The following is a 19,337-nucleotide window of genomic DNA, read 5'->3' as shown; positions in this document are numbered from 1 at the left end:
CTGCGCCCAGGTTGAGACGAGTGAAATCGACCACCAAAGGCAGAAAGACATAAAGACACAGATAAGCAAGGAGCGTGAAGCAAGACAAAAAGACCAACTGCAGCACATAATCGAACATCTAACACCGGACCAATGCAGAAGAGTTGAAATTGCACAGGAGGTTGGGGCATCGAACTGGCTCACAACCCTGCCTCTCAGGGCAAAGGGCTTCCACTTCAGCAAACAAGAATTTATTGATGCCATAGCCTTCAGATATGGGTGGCCAATAGAGAACCTACCTCAACACTGTGCTTGTGGCACTGCCTTTGATGCAAACCATGCAATGGTATGCAAGAAGGGAGGCTTTGTTTGCATCCGACACGATGAAGTACGCGACCTCACTGCCAAAATGCTGCAGGAAATATGCCATGATGTCACGATTGAGCCAGCTCTGCTACCCCTGGACGGCGAGCACTTCACCCACAGAACAGCAAACACATCAAATGATGCAAGAGTGGATGTCAGTGCTCGAGGTTTCTGGACACGTGGGCAGAGGGCGTTCTTCGACATCAGGATATTCGATCCCATGGCAGCATGTCATCGTGAACTGTCTCTCGAAGCTGCACACAAGAGGAATGAGCAAGAAAAAAATAGAAATTATCAAGAAAGGATCCAACATGTGGACCACGGTCGATTCACTCCCCTTGTGTTCACGACATCAGGTGGGATGGGTCCAGAGGCAGTGAGATTCTATTCGAGACTGACAGAGGTTCTTTCTGAGAAGAAACGTCAACCGCAGAGTTCTATTATGGCCTGGATGAGACGCCGACTCTCATTCTCCCTCGTGAGGTCTGCTCTGCTATGTCTCAGGGGCACAAGATCATCAGCCGTCAGGCCTGTCTCTCTGGCGGGTATGGATTACGAAGCTACAGTGGTCGAGTCACATAGACCAGCGACTCCAATAGTTTAATGTCTTCTTTTACACTGTAATATCAATAAATATAAAATAAAAATAATAATAGTAATAGTAGATGGTTGGTAACCACAGCCGTTGGCGTGCTTGGGGCCAACGGATTGTAATATGAGGGTTAGTGTTAACCTTCACATTACAACTTCAAATGGTGAACTGTATTAGCAAGGTTGGTTTTGATCTTCACAATATAATTCACCAATGGATGGAGGTGATTAAAAAAAAAAAGTAGTAGTAGTAGTAGAAGAAGTAGTAGTAGTAATAATGGTAGTAGTGGTAGTAATAGTAGTAGTAGTAGTAGGAGGAGGAGTAGTAGTAGTAGTAGTAGTAGTGGTAGTAGAAGTAATAGTAGTAGCAGTAGTAGTGGTAGTAGAAGTAATAGTAGTAGTAGCAGTAGTGGTAGTAGTGGTAGCAGAAGTAATAGTAGTAGTAGTAGTAGAAGTAATAGTAGTAGTAGTAGCAGTAGTAGTAATAGCAGCTGTAGCAGTGGTAGTCGTAGTAGCAGCAGCAGCAGTAATAGTAACCCAAGATCAACCTGAAACGGGAACCCAGTGGACTGCAGACTGAAGTTGCCTCCTACAACCTACCTTTCTTTCGTGGATGGGGAGAGAAATGAAGGACGTTTGTATAGCCAGGCAATGAAGTCACATGCTTATATTAGTGCATGAAGGCGTTCCTCTCCAACAAAGCCGGAGAGAGAGAGAGTAGTTAAATCTCACCTTCGTTTACCCCTCCATTATTGGAGGTATAGCTTAATTTGAACAAATTAGTGTACTGAAGCCTCTCTCTCTCTCTCTCTCTCTCTCTCTCTCTCTGCTTATGTTTATCTATTTATATTTATCTATCTATCTATAAATGTATCTATCTATTTATATTTATCTATCATTTATATTTATCTATGTTTATCTATCTATCTATAAATGTATCTGTCTCTTACTCTCTCCATCTGTCGGTCCGTCTATCTATTTATCCATCAATCATATCTATCTCCATGTGGCTCACCCGACTGACGTGGTTCGGGTGTGTGAGAGGGACATCTGTCGGACTGGAGGTCGTGGCGGGCGTAGACAGGGACACAGCGCCGCGTAGAAGCTCTCACGGAAATTCTTGGACAGGAACCCGTACACGATGGGGTTGATGCAGCTGCAGGGGGAGAAGGAGAGTTACAGTGGCTAAGTAGAGTTCAGAAAGAGTTAGAGTTATATAGTGAGAGTTTGCGTGGCTTAAATAGTGTTAGAAAAGCATGGTCTCTTTAAGGAGAGTTTGAGTGGTTTAAATAAAGATGAAAAAGATCATTATTATAGAATTAAGAGTTAGAATTATGTAAGGAGAATTAGAGTGGTTTCATTGGTGTTGGAAAGAGTTAAAACGGTGTAAAGAGAGTTAATGTGTTTAAGTAGAATCGAAGAAGAGTTAATGCTGTGTAAGGAGTGTTAGAATAGATTAAATAGAGCTGAATATTAGTTAAAGTTGTGGAACTAGATTTAGAGCTAACTCATGCATCGCGAGAACTTTTTTTTTTTTTTCGTCTCCAAGCAGCTTTATTCAGTTAAGAACAGCCTCCGGTAATGAAAGGGTTATTGTTTCATTGTTACTACTACCAGACGGTTTTGATTGGCGTAGGAGTTCCACGGCGAAGTGAAGGTGTTAATGAATGACGCATCTAAATCTTGCAAGTGGCAGTCTTTCTTAAGCCAGACAAAATCGTCCAGGAGCAGCAACAACAAAATAAAAGTGTCAAGGGAATAAAGTTGTTAAGCGTAATATCGGCAACAACATTTCTGTATCTCTCCTGCTTTTAAATACTTGGACTCTGACAAATTAGTTCATTAAATCAGAAGCAAACAAAGCTGATTTCACCGATCCTCGCCAAATAATGCTGTCATTGTCGGCTGTTACGGATTCACGAGGCTCGTTGACAAGGCCCGTGGAGGGAAAAACAGGAGAGGCAACAGGACTTTTGGTGCCGACTGTACCTCCAATTACTTTTTGTTGTATTGCACTTTGGGCACAGATTTTCATTGTTTTGTTATTTTTACTTATTTTACTTAGCATGTTTTTCCTGGAGTTCAAGACATCAATATGGTCATTACTTTATCGTGAAAACTGTGAGCGGTGCTATGAGTGACTGTGCTCTATTCGCCTTAATTTAGGCCAGATTTATGTCCTCTTGCAGCCTATTTCATGAAGGTCGGTGGCGGAATAAAACAATACTACGGCTCTACATTCATCCTATATCCCTTCTCCATGACTATCACCATTTCTGTTGTCAGTCTATCGCTAAAACTCAGAGCTCAAATGGGGGCAGGACAATTTTAAACCAAGTTAGAGTAAAACAAGCATAGCATCGTGTTCAAATAGCTAACATAAAACAGTGCTATTGAACATAAGTAGCGTTATTTGTATTGAAGTTAACAATCACATTTATGTTCTTTTCCTGGCATGCAATTATCTACCTGTCTGACTTGCATGATACACATGAAATTACTGTGTTCAAAAGGCATTTTTGTACAAACTTGCTTAAACTCTCTCTCTCTCTCTCTCTCTCACCCACCTGTTAACATAGGCGAGGAAGTGAACCGCATTGCTGAGGTGTTTGGTGAATGGTGAAATGTTGGTGCTGGGCAGGTACCCCCAGGCCTTCAATACATTAGTGACCAGCAGCGGCGCCCAGCACGCTATGAACAGCACCACCACCACGAACAGCATGGTCACGATCTGACGGAGTGAGACACGGGCTGAGGCGTGACGCAGGCTATGGTGAGGTGAGGAAGGATACAGAAGGGTGGGAATGAATGAAGCTGAGGGATGAGGCAGGATGGGGAGGGGTGAGGAAGGATGTAAGAGAGTGCGGTGGAACAAAAGGTGAAGGATAAGGCAGAGTGGGGTGATTTTGTGGAAAAAAGTGTAAAGGGTGAGTCATGGTGAGGTGATTTAGGCTGAAGAGATGCGAGGAAGGATGTAAAAGAGTGGGGCTGAAAGAGGGTGAGGGAAGAGGCAGTGTTGGGTGTGGCAGGCTGGGGAGACTTGAGGAAGGATGTGGGATAGAACAAACGGTGAAAGGTGAGGCAGGAATGAGGTGAGGAAGGATATACGAGGGTGAAAACTGATGAAGCAATGAGTGAAGGGTGAGGCAGGCTGAGGAGAGGTGAGGAATGATGCAGGAGGTTTGGAATGAAACAGAAAGTGAAGGTTAAGGAGGGGTGGGGGTAGATGAGGCAGGGAGGGGTGATGTAAGGAAGGAGGCAAGAGGGTAGAGTGAAACAGAGGGTGAGGGTGTGGCAGAGTGGGATGGGACTGGGTGGGATAAAATCAAGAAGGATGTAAGAGAGTGGGGCTAGAAGAGCGTGAGGGATGAGGCAGAGTGGATGGAGGTGAGGGAGGATGGAAGAGAGTAGGGTGAAAAGGAGGGTGAGTCGCGTGACAGAACGGTGTGAGGCAAAGGGTAAGGGGTAAGGCAGGAGTGTTGCAGGATGAAGGATAGTATGGTGAGGCAGGAGGATGTCAGGATGAACAAAAAATTTTGCAGAGCCAAACGGGTAGAAAGGAAGGTGAGGTGAGGCAGGGGTTAGGTTGGATGAAGCAGTGCGAGGTGTAGATGGTGGGTGTTAGGATGACAGAGCAGAGTGAGGCAGGATGAAAGGGTGTGAAGTGAGGAAGGGTAAGGGGTACGGTAGGGTGAGGTGAGGTGTCAGGATGAGGTTAAGCATGGTTAGGAGAGGCTAGGGGGAGTGGTGTTGCAGGGTAGGGTGGGGCAAGAGGATAGCAGAATGTGTGTGTGTGTGTGTGTGTGTGTGTGTGTGTGTGTAACAACTTGAATTAGTGGATTTCTGCCCCTCTCGGAACTGGTTGTCTCTGGGACGCCTTTCCACGATCTAAGGCACACCATTGTGACGCCAGCCAGACATACTTTACGTGGGCATCATAACACAGAAACATCGTGCCAGTAATCATGGCACAACCTGCCCTCTCATGTACGAACCTCTGTATATTATACAATACCTCGCTAGTTTAGATTGAAAAACAAGAATACTGACTCGTCACCTGTCAGGGATAGTGACGTTCAACGTGTTAAAAATTATACAATATATAGTATACATCTATCTATATGTCTGTCTATCTATCTATCTATCTACTTATCTATCTATCTATCTATCTATCTATAATATATATATATATATATATATATATATATATATATATATATATATATATATATATATATATATATATATATATATATATATAAATAACCATCAGCCGTTGTGGTCCATTGCAGGACCGGCCTATCCCTATCGAAGCAGGGACGTTACAGCCAATGTATCTCTACCCAGTGGTTTAGGTAGTCTGGTAGAGACTGTATGTAGGCTTAGCAGTGCCTGTGAGTGTAATGTTGGAGTGGCTTTGGATGTGTGTGTAGTCTGTGAACCAAGTGTAATCGGCCAGCCTTAAGCCGAGTGGGTGCAAGCATAGGCTACTAGCGTGCGACACTGGTTCAACCACAGCACCCCTTATGTCCGCGAAAGCGGTCAGTGGCTCGGTGAACGCTTCCCAAAGTTTTTACAACTCTGGCAGGAGGCAAACCGGCGTTCACCAGTATGCGAGATGCACACTTTACCACTGTACCACAGAGGCTCCTTATATATATATATATATATATATATATATATATATATATATATATATATATATATATATATATATATATATATATATATATATATATATATATATATATATATATATATATATATATATATATATGCACACTTTACCACTGTACCACAGAGGCTCCATATATATATATATATATATATATATATATATATATATATATATATATATATATATATATATATATATATATATATATATATATATATACAGGTAGCTGCTACAGTTGAATTACATAGAGACTCGGGAAAAATTACGACTGAAAAGGGCGTGCGTCAGGGAGATACAGTTTCACCAAAATATTCACAGCACGCCTAGAAGGTGCTTTCATAGACTGGGAGGTCAAAGGAGTAAACATGGATAGAGAAAACCTAAACCATTTAAGGTTTGCAGATGACTTTGTCCTAATCCCAGAAACAGCAGAGACATTGCAAGAAATTTTGAATGACCTAAATAGAGAGAGACTCAAAGTAAGGCTAAAGATGAACCGGAGTAAAACTAATGTTTAATCCAAATACACCAAAGAGCGTCAACAGAATAAGCGTGGAAATTCTTGAAGAAGTTCAGGAATATATTTATTTGGGGGCAAATACTGAAACTAATGAAAGGCCATGATAACTAAAAAGACGCATTACAATCGGATGGAAAGCTTACGGTAAACAAAAAGGCATCATGAAAAGTAGCTTGCCAATAAGTATGGAACGAAAAGTGTATAACGAATGTATAATCCCACCTATGAGGTTCGGTTGTGAGACCTGGAAACTGACAAAATCGATGGAAAATCAACTAATCCTTTCTCAAAGAGGAATGGAAAGGTCAATGTTGGGAATGTCTTTAAGAGACAGGAAAAGATCAACTTGGGTGAGAGAGCAAACTAAAGTCAAAGACGTTATAGAAGATATGAAAGCACAAAATGGAGGTGGATTGATCATGTAGCAGGAATAAGGGATAGCCGATGAAGCAAGAAACTGACTGACTGGACTCGAAGGGATTGTAAGATTAGCACAAAAAAGGCCGGACAGGGAGTGGAGGGATGAAATAGAAATGTTTGCAGGCAGAACCTGGCAGAACCTTACTCAGTCCAGGAAATGATTGAAAAGGTGATATATATATATATATATATATATATATATATATATATAAGGCCCCCACTCAACAAAACACACTTCATGTGGATGCCACGTCCTACTTGAAAACGGGTTTTTAGATTTGCCTATATAATCAATGGCTTTTTCAGTAACGCTCTTACAAATTTCACTCTTTTCCAGAGTGAAACTGAAAGTACTGCTAAGGCAATGGCGATGCTACAGGCTTGATAATGTCAGGCCAGAGTTGTCGTTATGCTAAAGCCCACTCTATCATACAGACGTAGGAAGGCAGGAGGGAATAAAAAATTGGAGGTATACCAATAACTTGGTTGCCATATCACTCTATTGAGCCTGGTTACTCTTTAATCATCTTAGCCAGCCGGGTCACCCTTGGTTTTACCGTGAGTCACTCCAGAGTGACCAGTCATCAAGGCTGAAATGCACTGCTTTAGACTTCGTGCGAGGACCGAGGAGTTGTGGTCATGTCCCTCTTACCACTCTCAGCATATGATATATCAGTGTAAAAACTCGTAGACAGTTGCTGACTGATGCCAAAGTCATTGTATTCTATAATGGAAAAAGAATAATACAAACAACTTTACACAATTATCAAGTCGCTATATACCATGTCAGCTGTCACTGGTTTCGCTGCACAAGGTTTCATGATTCTGGCAATCCCATGGCGATTAATCTACGAGTAATAATGAGAATTCCTTGTCAGTTAAAGGACAAACTGTATTAGAATTTAGGATACATGTATATAAATAGGCATCGGAAGCCTCAGTTTTCATGAGCATGAGAGGCTCCCATGGACCTCTTCCTTATGTACTTCTCCATGCCGATAGTCAGTATTCTGCTATATCATTTATACAGTCTTCATTATCCATAACACCACTTCCCGAGATCTCAATTTAGAGAATTCGGCAGGGGTTCAAGACTGCCTTAAGTGCAGCGGTTCTAACTCTGAAGATCTGAATATGGATATTCCTATTATGTACAATGCTACCAGGGAAGCAGGTCGTAGTCTTACCTCAAATTGATATGGACGACGGTTGCCCAGTCTCGGCCACCATGCGTCCCAAAAAGGCATTAAGGATTTCCCTTTTTTATAGGACAAATGAATCGGCCAGGAAAGGGTGCTAGAAAGTCTCCTAAGCCCACACGAGTGCTACTAGAAGACTGAAAACTTTAAAGGAGATTGGTATCAAAGTATAGGTTAAAGATACAAGGTGTCAAGTCTAAGAAAAAACATTACTAAGTACAAATAAAAATAAAAAAGAAACTAACAAATTACTGTTTGTAAATAAAGTTTCAAAACTAAATATCTGGCTATGAAGGAAGTGTAAATAAATCATGCAAAAATTTATCTCTTCTTCAGCACATCTACTTGACTGGTCACTCACCTGCCTCACGTCACGATCGTCGTTGCCTCTCCGGGACGACACCCTGATGGAATTAAGTGGGTGAATCTCCAGAGCGGCACTGTAGGGGGTACGAGGCGTCACTACACACCTGCCTTCACACACCTGCCTCACCACCATATCTGTCTTCGCACACCTGCCTCACCATCATATCTGCCTTCACACACCTTCCTCACCGCTACTCCTGCCTTAACGTACCTGCCTCACAGTTACTACTGTACCTCAATCACCTGCCTCACTGCTACTACCTCACATACCTGCCTCACTGCTACTACCTCTCACACCTGCCCCACCGCCATATCTGCCTCACTTACATACCTTCTTTAAACTCTTGCCTCACCACACCTGATTCCCCCCTGCGTCACCACCCCACCTGTCTCACACATTTGCCTCTCTGCTACACCTAACTCACTCACTTGCCTCACATACCATCCTCAACATCATACTTGCCTCATACGCCTGCCTCACACACGCCTTTATCTCATACCTGCCTCATCAACACACTTATCTCACTCACCCGCCTCACCACCACGTTTTCCTTACACAACTGCATCACATACCTGCCTCACCACTACTGCCACATACATCCCCAAAACACTCGATTCACCACCAAATCTGGCTCAAACACTTGTCTCACATATCCACCCATCCTTGACGTGTATCTCACCCACACACCTCCCTCACTTATCTGTCAGTAAACCTGCCACCTGCCGTCTGGCTCTACATCTGTCTCACAATAAATGCCTCACGTGCCCAATCCTTTTCTCATTAACCTCATCCACATGGGTTCACGCCTGCTTCACTCGCCTTCCACCACACCTTCCTCACACGTGCCTCGCCTCCACACCTGCCTCACACACCGTCTTCACCTGGCCCTATATCTGCCTCATAAACCTATCTCACCTAGCCTTACACCTGTCTCATGTCCCTGCCCTAATTCCACCCCTGCCTTACACACCTGTTTCACCCATACACCTGCATCACCATCATACCTGCACCACTCACCTCTCTTACTGATTTACCTCATACATCAGCCTCAGTCAGTTGCTTTATGCGTCTGTCCTACTCATCAGCTTCACATACCTGCCTAATAAACATCTGCTCTACAGACTTTTGATGCAAACTTACCTTTCATGTCCATCTTACATCTGTACCTTGAGAATTACACACCTGGCCTACATGCATACTTTGTACAGCACACTAACCTTTCACTCCTGCCTTACCTATCTCACACACCTGTCCTACACAAATGCCCTATGCACTGCTTCATATTCCCGTCTCACACCTGCCACATACACCTACTCTACACAGTCTCACACACCTGCCCTACAGATTTCCTTCCCACACCTGTTTCATACACCAGCCCCACACACCTGCCTCACACACCTGTCTGCTTACCTGCTCACTCACCTGTCCTATACAATAGCCCGCCCTACAAACCTGACTCACACACTTGTCTCACAACACCTGCCTCACACACCTGGCCTACACATCCGCCCTACAAACTTGCCTCACACACCTGGCCTACACATTCGCCCTACAAACTTGCCTCGCACACTTGACACAGCCACTCTGGGGATCTGGGGAAGAAGGGTAGGGGGTCTCTACTGCCACTACCAAACATCTAAATTATATTGAATGTTTGCAGGCCTCTCATTTCAATTTCAGATTTAATGATTCTTACGACATCTACAATATGTATTGAACCAACTTTTCATGTTATTATGCACAGTTACTGAAATATAGCTCCACTCTCTAGCCCAAAAATTTTTGAAACTCGTACACGGTATTATGAAACCTTAATTGGTTTTCGAAGATATCAACACTGGATTTCGATAGTCATTGCTCACTGCATCGTTGGTTATCGTCAAGTGGGTCAGTATTTATGTCCGCAACTCTACATCAATACAAGTTCGTAGTCAACAAAAGAAGTATCGATTTCCATAGGCGTAGTGTAAGTGTTTTCAAGCCACGGTACACATTATTTATTTATTTGTTTATATATGTATTTATTATTATTATTATTATTATTATTATTATTATTATTATTATTATTATCGTCATTATTATTTTATTAACATAGTTATCATCATCATCATCATCATCATCATCATCATCATTGCCGTCGTCGTCGCCGTCACCATAATTCTGGTACTTCGGAGCATTGAAATTTTAGAATGATACCATTCACACTTTTCTTCAGTATGAGTAGGTGACATAACAGTTGGCAATACACGTCGCTAAAAATGACATAAACTACAGTATTTTAAAATCCACCGTCGTTTGTACCAGAATGTGTACGACCCACGAGAGAAACGATGCTTTTTTGTTGACCTATATGTAGATACACACTCGTATATAAATTTATCAACCTCTTCACCTCGAGGACGTCTTTCAATCTTCATTCTTGCTACCTTCTGACGATTTTATTTTGCTTTGCGGAGATATTTCGTAATGGAGGGGAAAAATTAATGGAGCTTGTGAGTAACCCATTCACAGCGAGTGGTTTACCCAGACTTTTATACAATCGCCTGGATGAAGCAGCACTCAAATAATGAAGGCTCGCTAATAGTGAACTGGTTAATATTTAGGCTAATTATCTTAAGTTATGTATATGCTTTATAATAATTATAAAATGAATGGGTAGGTAGGCCCTTAATTTTTTACGGGCAATCATTACTGCACATGCATATTAATTAGTTATGATGAGTCTGCATAGTGCATTTCTAGGGGCAGATAACAACGATGTGGAGAAGCCAGGCCCGTTTTATCACAGCCAAGTTATTTAGCTATTAACGTAAAAAACTGGAGGCTGCTGTCCCTTCTGAGATATAAGTTTTTACCTCTTAGAGTGATAGCTTTTGCGTAATATTTCCTGCTACAATAATCTAGTTTATTCAACTCTGAAGAGCCCCTGGTGGTCATGGAATTACTATACCCTTTTTACCCAAACTTGGCCTAAAATTAGCATCTCTCCCTTTCGAATACTGAGTTGTAATAAGAACTTTACACTTTAATATGGGGCAAGTCATAAAGAAATGCGATGGAATGGATGTAGAGCCATAGTACTGCCTCTCTGCCACGGAACTATGTGAAATAAACTGCAAAAGGACGAAAATCTAGGCCAAGTTAGTGTAAAAGTAGTATAAAACGTATATGTAACCCTACCAGTTCGTGTCTCCAAAGCCGAATAAAATCATCTGGAGCTGGAAGAATAAAAAATCGTCATCGTAATGAAGGGATAAAGCATTTGGTCATAATAACATCCAGTCAATGCACAACAAACAGTTAACAATATAAAGTTACATATAAACTCTTCATTACGATAAAATACTTTGTATTATCTTCCTACAATCACCAGGCAAGCTTGCTCAACTCAAGAGAAACTTTTGGAACTGCAGAGCTTAGGCATATTCTCCCCTAATCCCTTCACTAAAAGACGTCTTCCCAGAGCAGACACAAGATCTTCTGTTAGTAGCAAATATAAGATGAAAAGTAGAGTTGCTATCAATATTTTCCTTACACTATCCCGAAACTGAGTAGAAAACAAAACAAAACTAGTGATACCTTAATAACCTGATTAGTACTGCTGGAATGGGTGCAGTTTCCTGTCATGAGATCTGAACGCCAAACGTGTAGTGCCATTTTTTACCACAACTTTACGTTCTTCATCAGCTATATCCCCCCTCCCCTTTTTTTTTTTACCACAGCATCTCACTCCTACCGTTACTCTTAGTCTGAATAAGATAAATCGCACATACTGTACCTGATACAAGTGACCAATAAACACCTCAGGAAGTAATGAAATGAGGAGAGACAACATTAAACATGACATTATGCTAAAATCATATTACTGGACGGGGTAATAAGCCTTCCAAGAGGACAACTCCCAACCATCACTCAAACATGCCAAGTCCACCAACAGTGGGTAACTTTTCCATTTTTCTAGAACCCACCAACCGAAATCTGTCAACCCACGCCCAATAATCCATAACTGCTGACTCATAACCCACCCCGTAACCACCACCACAAAACCTACAGCACCAAACCCCAACAGTCATCAACCTACTACCACCAACCCACAACCACCAACTCAACCAGCATTCCATAGCCACCAACTCAACCATCAACCCACAACCAACAACTCAACCACCAACCTTTAACCATCAACTCAACCACCAACCCACAACCACCAACTCAACCACCAACCTTTAACCATCAACTCAACCACCAACCCACAACCAACAACTCAACCACCAACCCACAACCAACAACTCAACCACCAACCCACAACCAACAACTCAACCACCAACCCACGACCAACAACTCAACCACCAACCCACAACCAACAACTCAACCACCAACCCACAACCAACAACTCAACCACCAACCCACAACCAACAACTCAACCACCAACCCACAACCAACAACTCAACCACCAACCCACAACCAACAACTCAACCACCAACCCACAACCAACAACTCAACCACCAACCCACAACCAACAACTCAACCACCAACCCACAACCAACAACTCAACCACCAACCCACAACCAACAACTCAACCACCAACCCACAACCAACAACTCAACCATCCACAACCACCAACACACAACCACCAACTCAACCAGCATCCCACAACCACCAACTCAACCAGCAACCCACAACCCATAACCACCAACCCACAACCCATAACCAACAACCCAAAATCCAAAACCAACAACCCAAAATCCAAAACCAATAATCCATAACCAACATCCCACAACCCAAAACCAACATCCCACAACCCATAACCAACATCCCATAACCCATAACCAACATCCCATAACCCATAACCAACATCCCACAACCCATAACCAGCATCCCACACCCATAACCAACATCCCACAACCCAAAACCAACATCCCACAACCCAAAACCAACATCCCACAACCCATAACCAACATCCCACAACCCATAACCAACATCCCACAACCCATAACCAACATCCCACAACCCATAACCAACACCCTATAACCCATAACCAACATCCCACAACCAGGAGCCCAAAAAACGCAGCCAACAACTCAACCCAGAACTGACTACCCACATCGAAGAGCCAACAACCTCATCAACCCACAACTCACACGACAAGCAACGCCGTCTCCACCATTACACTCGTCAGCTTGTAGAACACCATTCCTACATCACATCAGTCATACACCACACAATGCACAATCTAAAATTCCCAACACGCCCTTTATCAACCAACAACCATCCACTCACACATGCGGCAATCAGACAGGCGAAGACCTCTGCACCATCACATTCACCAGCTTGTACACAAATCATCCTACATGAAAAAAAGAGAGAGAGAGAGAGAGAGAGAGAACAGAGAGAGGACCCAGTATTTATTCAATGTTTCGCCTGTGAAGTCTTCTTCAGACGAATGGTTGAATAAATCCTGAGCCTTTTCTCTGCAGTTGGTGTGTTTCTTCCGAGCTATTGTAGCCCACTCCATTTCTTCATCGATATACCTACAGCACAATCTATACAGACTCACCAACCCAAAACCGTCAACTCACACATGCGGTTATCCAACAAGAGACATCTCAACCATTATTTCCGTAAGTTTGTACCGGTAGTCCTGCATCCCACAACTCTCAGTCTATTACCTACAACTCACAGACAGAACTAACAAATCTACATCTCACAGCCCACGGCCGTCAACTCACACATGCGGCGATCCGACCAGTGACGACCTCTCCACCATCACCTTAGTCAGCTTGTACCCGATGGCTGAGTATGCGAACCCCATAACGAGGGTGGGTACGACAAGCACCACCAGCAGCATGTAGAGCTCGTACCCTCGCCACAGCCACAGCACGTCCCAGTTGCGGTGGCACCAGTATGCGGTGATGCGGTGGCCCACAGTCGTATGCACCTGTAGCGGATAGAAGAGGAGCGTGAGTGACGGTTTGGGGCAGGGATGTGAAGTAATGTAAAAGTTAATAATGTGATGTAAGGGGTTGAGTGAGGCTTTGGGGACAGGTGTGTGAGGTATGATATGTAAAGCAGGTGTGTGAGAATAATGTGTGTCAGGTATGCGACGTAAGTGTATAAGGGAGGTGCGTAAGGCAATTATGGAAGTCAGATATGTATAGTAATTATGTAAAGCAGGTGTCTGAGACAAATGTGCAAGGCATATATGTGTTGTATTTGTGTAAGGCAGATGTCTGTAGTAAATGTGTATAGCAATTTCGAGAAGTAAATGTGTAAGTCAGGTATAAGTAGTGATTGAGAAATGCAGGTGTATGTGTGTGTAATAAATATTTATGTTTGTGAGGTATAATGTGTAAGACAGATGAAGTAAATGTACAAGACAGCAGTGAGGCAAATGTGTTAGTCAGGTATTTGACAGAAGTGTTACAAGGGAGGTATGTGTGGTAATTGTGTAAGGCAGGTGCGTGTGGTAAACGTGTAAAGCAGGCTTCAGAGATAACTGTGTAAGACTGGTGTGTGAAGTAACTGTGTAAGGTAAATGTGTAAGGATAGTGCTTAACGAGTAAAGCTGGGAGCGATGATAAAGAAATGGTGAAACAAGACATGAGAAACTGAGGATGAAAATTGTACAAAATGGGGATCCTGGAGTGGACATAGATTCGAGAGAAGAAAGAAAAAAGAAGAAGAAAGGGTTGAGGGAAAATTGTTATGAATTGGGGAAAGCTATGAAGAGTTACAGGAAATAAAGAAAATATTAGAAGCAAAATGGAAAAAGAATGGAAGAAGGTCATGAAGAGTTAGAGATAATATAGGAAAAGTTGGAAGGAAAACGGAAAGGGGAGGAGGAAGTCACGATGAGTTAGAGATAGTATGGTAGATTTTTGGAAGTAAGAGGGAAAAAGTGTGGAGGAGAGTCATGAAGAATTAAAGGAGAAATGGAATACATAGAAAGAAGAATGAAATGAGTTCAAAAAAAGGTTATGACGCACTAGAGGATATTGTGACAAATGTTGGAGGAAGAATGAAACGAGGTTGGAGAAAGAGCTGAAAAGAGAGAAGGAAAATCATAAAAAGAGCGAGAAAAGTCACGAAGTAGAGGAAAGGCGAAGAATGCTGGGAAATTCTGAAAAATATTGGAAGAATTATGTAATGGATGGGAGGAATGGTGGAAATGGTTGAAGGATGGTTATGGAGAGTTGGAGGAAACAGGGAAAATGTTGAAGGGAGAATGAACAGGGTTGGGGGAAACTTTTAGAATGCTGGAGGAAAGACTGGAGAGAAAAGGAGACACGAATGAAAGATAACGCTAATATGAAAGAAAACGGGAAGACTTGGATGAAAATGGAGAAGAGTCGAAGGGCAAGGGAGGAAGAACTGGAGGAAATAAATATAAAAACAGTGAAAATGGAGGAACACTGGAGGAAAAGACAAAGAGCTGAAGGAAAACAAGGAAAGAGCTGGAAGTAAAAACGGAAGAGTTCCAGTACAAGAGGAAAAGATTCGGAGGAGAATGACTGAGATTCAGGGAAATGCGTGTGGATATAGCAAGATAAACTTCAGTTGGGTCACCGGATCTTGATTACGTCTTTCCTGCAACATTCAGCACGCTTTTTTACACACCCGAGCGAGTACCGTGAGAAAATCAAGAGAATTACGTGTGTGCTTGAATTTGTTTGTCTCTTCGTTAGTCCTTCTGTCTGTATCACCTGTCCGTTACCTAGATTATGGGGAAAAAAATCCTGCTGAATAGAACTGGAGCATATCTGGCATAATAACTAACATATGTGAAGAACACGTGAACAATTTTTGCTGAAAACTGTCACAAAACATGGGGTACGGGTAAGCTTAACTGAACCAGATTTAATGCGATGTAAATAAAAAGTTATATATAACGAAGAAATCTTTAGAACAATCGGTCAGTGATAAAGGTCATCGGGCATGGCCAAAGATCTATCTGACTATCTATATCCAGACGCCTCGATCACGTAAGGGGTGACCACAAACAAATCGCCTCCACGTAGCCCTGCCCCCTGCCATTTCGCTGCCCTACCCCCAGTTCACACACTCCTCGCTCACACACCTTTCCATTTCATCCCTCCATCTCATCTATGGTCTCCCAATTCCTCCACTCCCCTCCACCTCACATACCCCCTCCTCGTCAATCTTTCGCTCTCCATCCTCTCCACATGACTAAACCACCTCAATGAATTTCTCTAAACACCATCTGTCTCATCCACATCCACGCCACAATGCTCCTTCACTTCCTCATTTGTCAGTCGGTCTCTCCATGTAACTCCACATGCTGCGCTCAAATAACTCATTTCCACTGTTCTCATTCTTGACTTGTGTCCTTCCAACAAGATCCAAGCTTCTCTTCCTACATTAGAGTTGGTATCACAATACTATCATGCACTGACTTTTTTATTTCCTAGCCCACTTCCCAATTTCTTATCACTGTTTTCAAAGAACCAGCAATCTTTCTTCCCTGTTGAACTCTTTCAAGCACTTCATCCTCTAAACTTCCATCCTTACTCATCACACTACCCAAGTAATTAAATGCACTCACATTTTCTATTTCCTTACCATCCAACCTCACTTTGCATTCGGTGACTTCATTTCTCGCTAGGACCACAATTTTTCTATTCCCTACATTCACCTTTAGATTCCGCTTCTTACACACTCTCCCAAATTCATTCACCAGCCCATGCAATTCCCCTTCGTCTACACTTAACGAAACAGTATCATCTACGAACAACAGGACAGTAAGTTTCTAAATGCTGCCCTCTCTCATTAGGGCCGCTACAACATCCACTGCCCTACCTTGTATCTCTTTTATAACCCCATTCATATACAGGTTAAACAACCATTGGGAAATGACAATCCCTGTTGCAATCCAACTTTCAGGTAGAAAAATCCACTCAGTTCACCATCCACACGCACTGCAGCCCCAGCACCCGTATACATACTCTTCACGGCATTCAACAGTTTTCCATTTACTTTATATTCTAAATATTTTCCATATTCCTTGTCGATCCACTCTGTCATATGCTTTCTCCAAATCCATAAAACCCATATACAATTTGTTTCCCATCTCTATAAACTTTCTCACTAAAGACATTAGGGTGAATATTTGATCTACACACCCTCTTCCATTCCTAAAAACCTCCCTGTTCTTCTCCAATTAATTCCTCTGTTATTTTCTTAACTATCAGTAGGTATCCTATCATATAATTTTCCTATTACACTAAGTAGACAAATGCCTTTTTGATTACCACACACTTCTTTTTCCCCTTCTTCGTTGTACAGGGGAATAATTATACCTGGCTTCTAGTCCTCCGGGACTCTGCCTACCTCCCAGGTCCATCTGCAGATCTTCCATATCCATTCTTCTACTATCTCTCTCCCCATGCTTAAGCACTTCACCACACACTCCATCAATTCCTGGGACTTTCTCCATTTTGACTATCTTCACTGCTTCCACTATTGCCATCCTACTGGTCTCGTCCTCCCTTCTCAACTCCCTCCTTCTCCCAGCCATTCCCTAGCCACCTATAGTCCTATACTCGCGTTACTCTCATTCTCTATGTTCAACAGTTCCATCAAGTGTTCTTTCCATGTGATCACTTTTTCTCCCTTCTTCACTAGCACTCTGCCATTTGTATCTTTCACCTCCCTGCTACCTTCTTTATCAGCCTGTCTATATCTCCTTACCTCTTTCACGAATATTGTCTTACATTCCCTCCAGTTTATAATCAAATTCCTTCCAAACTCCTCATCCACTCTCTTCTTACTCTCTCTTTCTAGTCTTTTCACCTCTCTCTTCCCCACCTATAACTCTATTCGTCTCTCAACTTCCTCCACGCCTTTGCTTCCCATCCACTCACTCTATGCTTCCTTTTGCGTCACGGCTTGTCTCACCGGCCAAAGATTCTGCTTTTTACTTCTAATAGTTTTTCTTCAGTTTGGAGATAACTCGTTGAAAGAGCTTAAGCCCAGTAAAAGATCAAATTACTGGATTTTGCGAACAACAGATAAATATGAGCGTCACTGGACAAGGTAAACTTAAATTCTTTCAGTTCAGTTTGAGTCAAACTTGGTTGAAGCGTTAAGCACCAGACAAGGATAAAGTAACTCGGTTTTAAAAACAATCATTCAAAAGTGAGGGTCACAAATCAAGGTCAAATATTCAGTCTTAGAGTGATTGCAGGACGCAGGTGTTGCAGTCTCTGAATGCTCCTTCTGATTACAAAGTGATTCTTGCACTCGTCTTGAGTCAATAAATATAGCACTGTGACTCTGTGTTGAAGGAAACTTAATCTAAGCGATTATTCTTTGAAGGTGTTGATGTTTTTGAAATTTCAGAGTCACTAGAAATTTGTATCGAGGCTAATTCATTATAGTTTAAGACACAACAGGCTCCTCTGACCTACTCTCGACTGATGAAATCGTCTGGTGTATGCTGAAATAAAATACTAATTATTTCCACACCATGAGAGGGTTAATGATATCAGTATTAACACTGAGATTCCTATGCTTGCTCTACTGCATATAATCGCCTGGAGTTAGCTGGCATAGAATACTAAAACTGTCCTGACCAGGAGAGGGGTAATGTGAAAAAGTAATTGGATATAATAAAAGGTTATGGAAATAGAGCATGTAGTGCATTGTTTCAGAGCTGTTTTGTCCCGTTTCAAAAACAAAGGTGTCTAAACAGTGTTGTTAATTGTAGTAGCAGTTGCCACCTCAGGTTCATCTGAACGTGAACCATGTGGACAACAGGCTGAACCTACCATTGCATCGCAGTTTACCATCCCCCTTGCCTGGGAGAGGGAGGGGATTGAGGGATAATTGTATGACCGGGCAGTTCTACCGCTAGCTTAAATGGTTGCCACCACGTGAAGGCATCCCTCTGCAGAACCAAAGTTGAATCTGCAAAGGTATATTTGTTTATCCGTCTATCATTAGTGTGCCCTGCTGACTACTCAACAAACATCAAATTATGTATCTCTCACACCATCAATTTTCCCCATACCAGCGTTACTTTTAGGAGAGATGGACGGTTGCAGTTAACCCCTTCACTGTGGAAACGTGCTTATATATCATTTTACCTTCAAGAGATTTTGTTCAGCCGAAGGAAGAGTGTTCAACGTGGCTTAGTTAGATGCAATCTTCGTTAACCCGTCCAATAAGAGAGATTTTTCGTAAGTAAATCATCCTGAGAGA

The 19,337-nt window shown here is 42.4% G+C and overlaps 1 protein-coding gene across 1 annotated transcript in view; it reads right to left on the bottom strand.

Annotated features, from left to right (window-relative positions):
• Nucleotides 1–1,947: 1,947 nt before the first annotated feature.
• The window catches only part of LOC145410065 (QRFP-like peptide receptor), a 597,699-nt gene continuing 580,309 nt past the window's right edge, over nt 1,948–19,337 (bottom strand). The window contains exons 5-8 of the mRNA XM_080280279.1: nt 13,847–14,055; nt 8,115–8,157; nt 3,504–3,667; nt 1,948–2,092 (exon numbers count right to left, since the gene is read on the bottom strand). Of these exons, the coding sequence (XP_080136405.1) occupies nt 1,948–2,092; nt 3,504–3,667; nt 8,115–8,157; nt 13,847–14,055 (561 nt within the window). The remainder of the gene's footprint in view (nt 2,093–3,503; nt 3,668–8,114; nt 8,158–13,846; nt 14,056–19,337) is intronic.

Source organism: Coenobita brevimanus, chromosome 84 (genome assembly GCF_032717465.1).
Source record: "Coenobita brevimanus isolate Jiangsu-jjx chromosome 84, ASM3271746v2, whole genome shotgun sequence".
Taxonomy (NCBI): Eukaryota; Metazoa; Arthropoda; class Malacostraca; order Decapoda; family Coenobitidae; genus Coenobita; species Coenobita brevimanus.
This window is presented reverse-complemented; position numbering and strand designations above follow the sequence as displayed.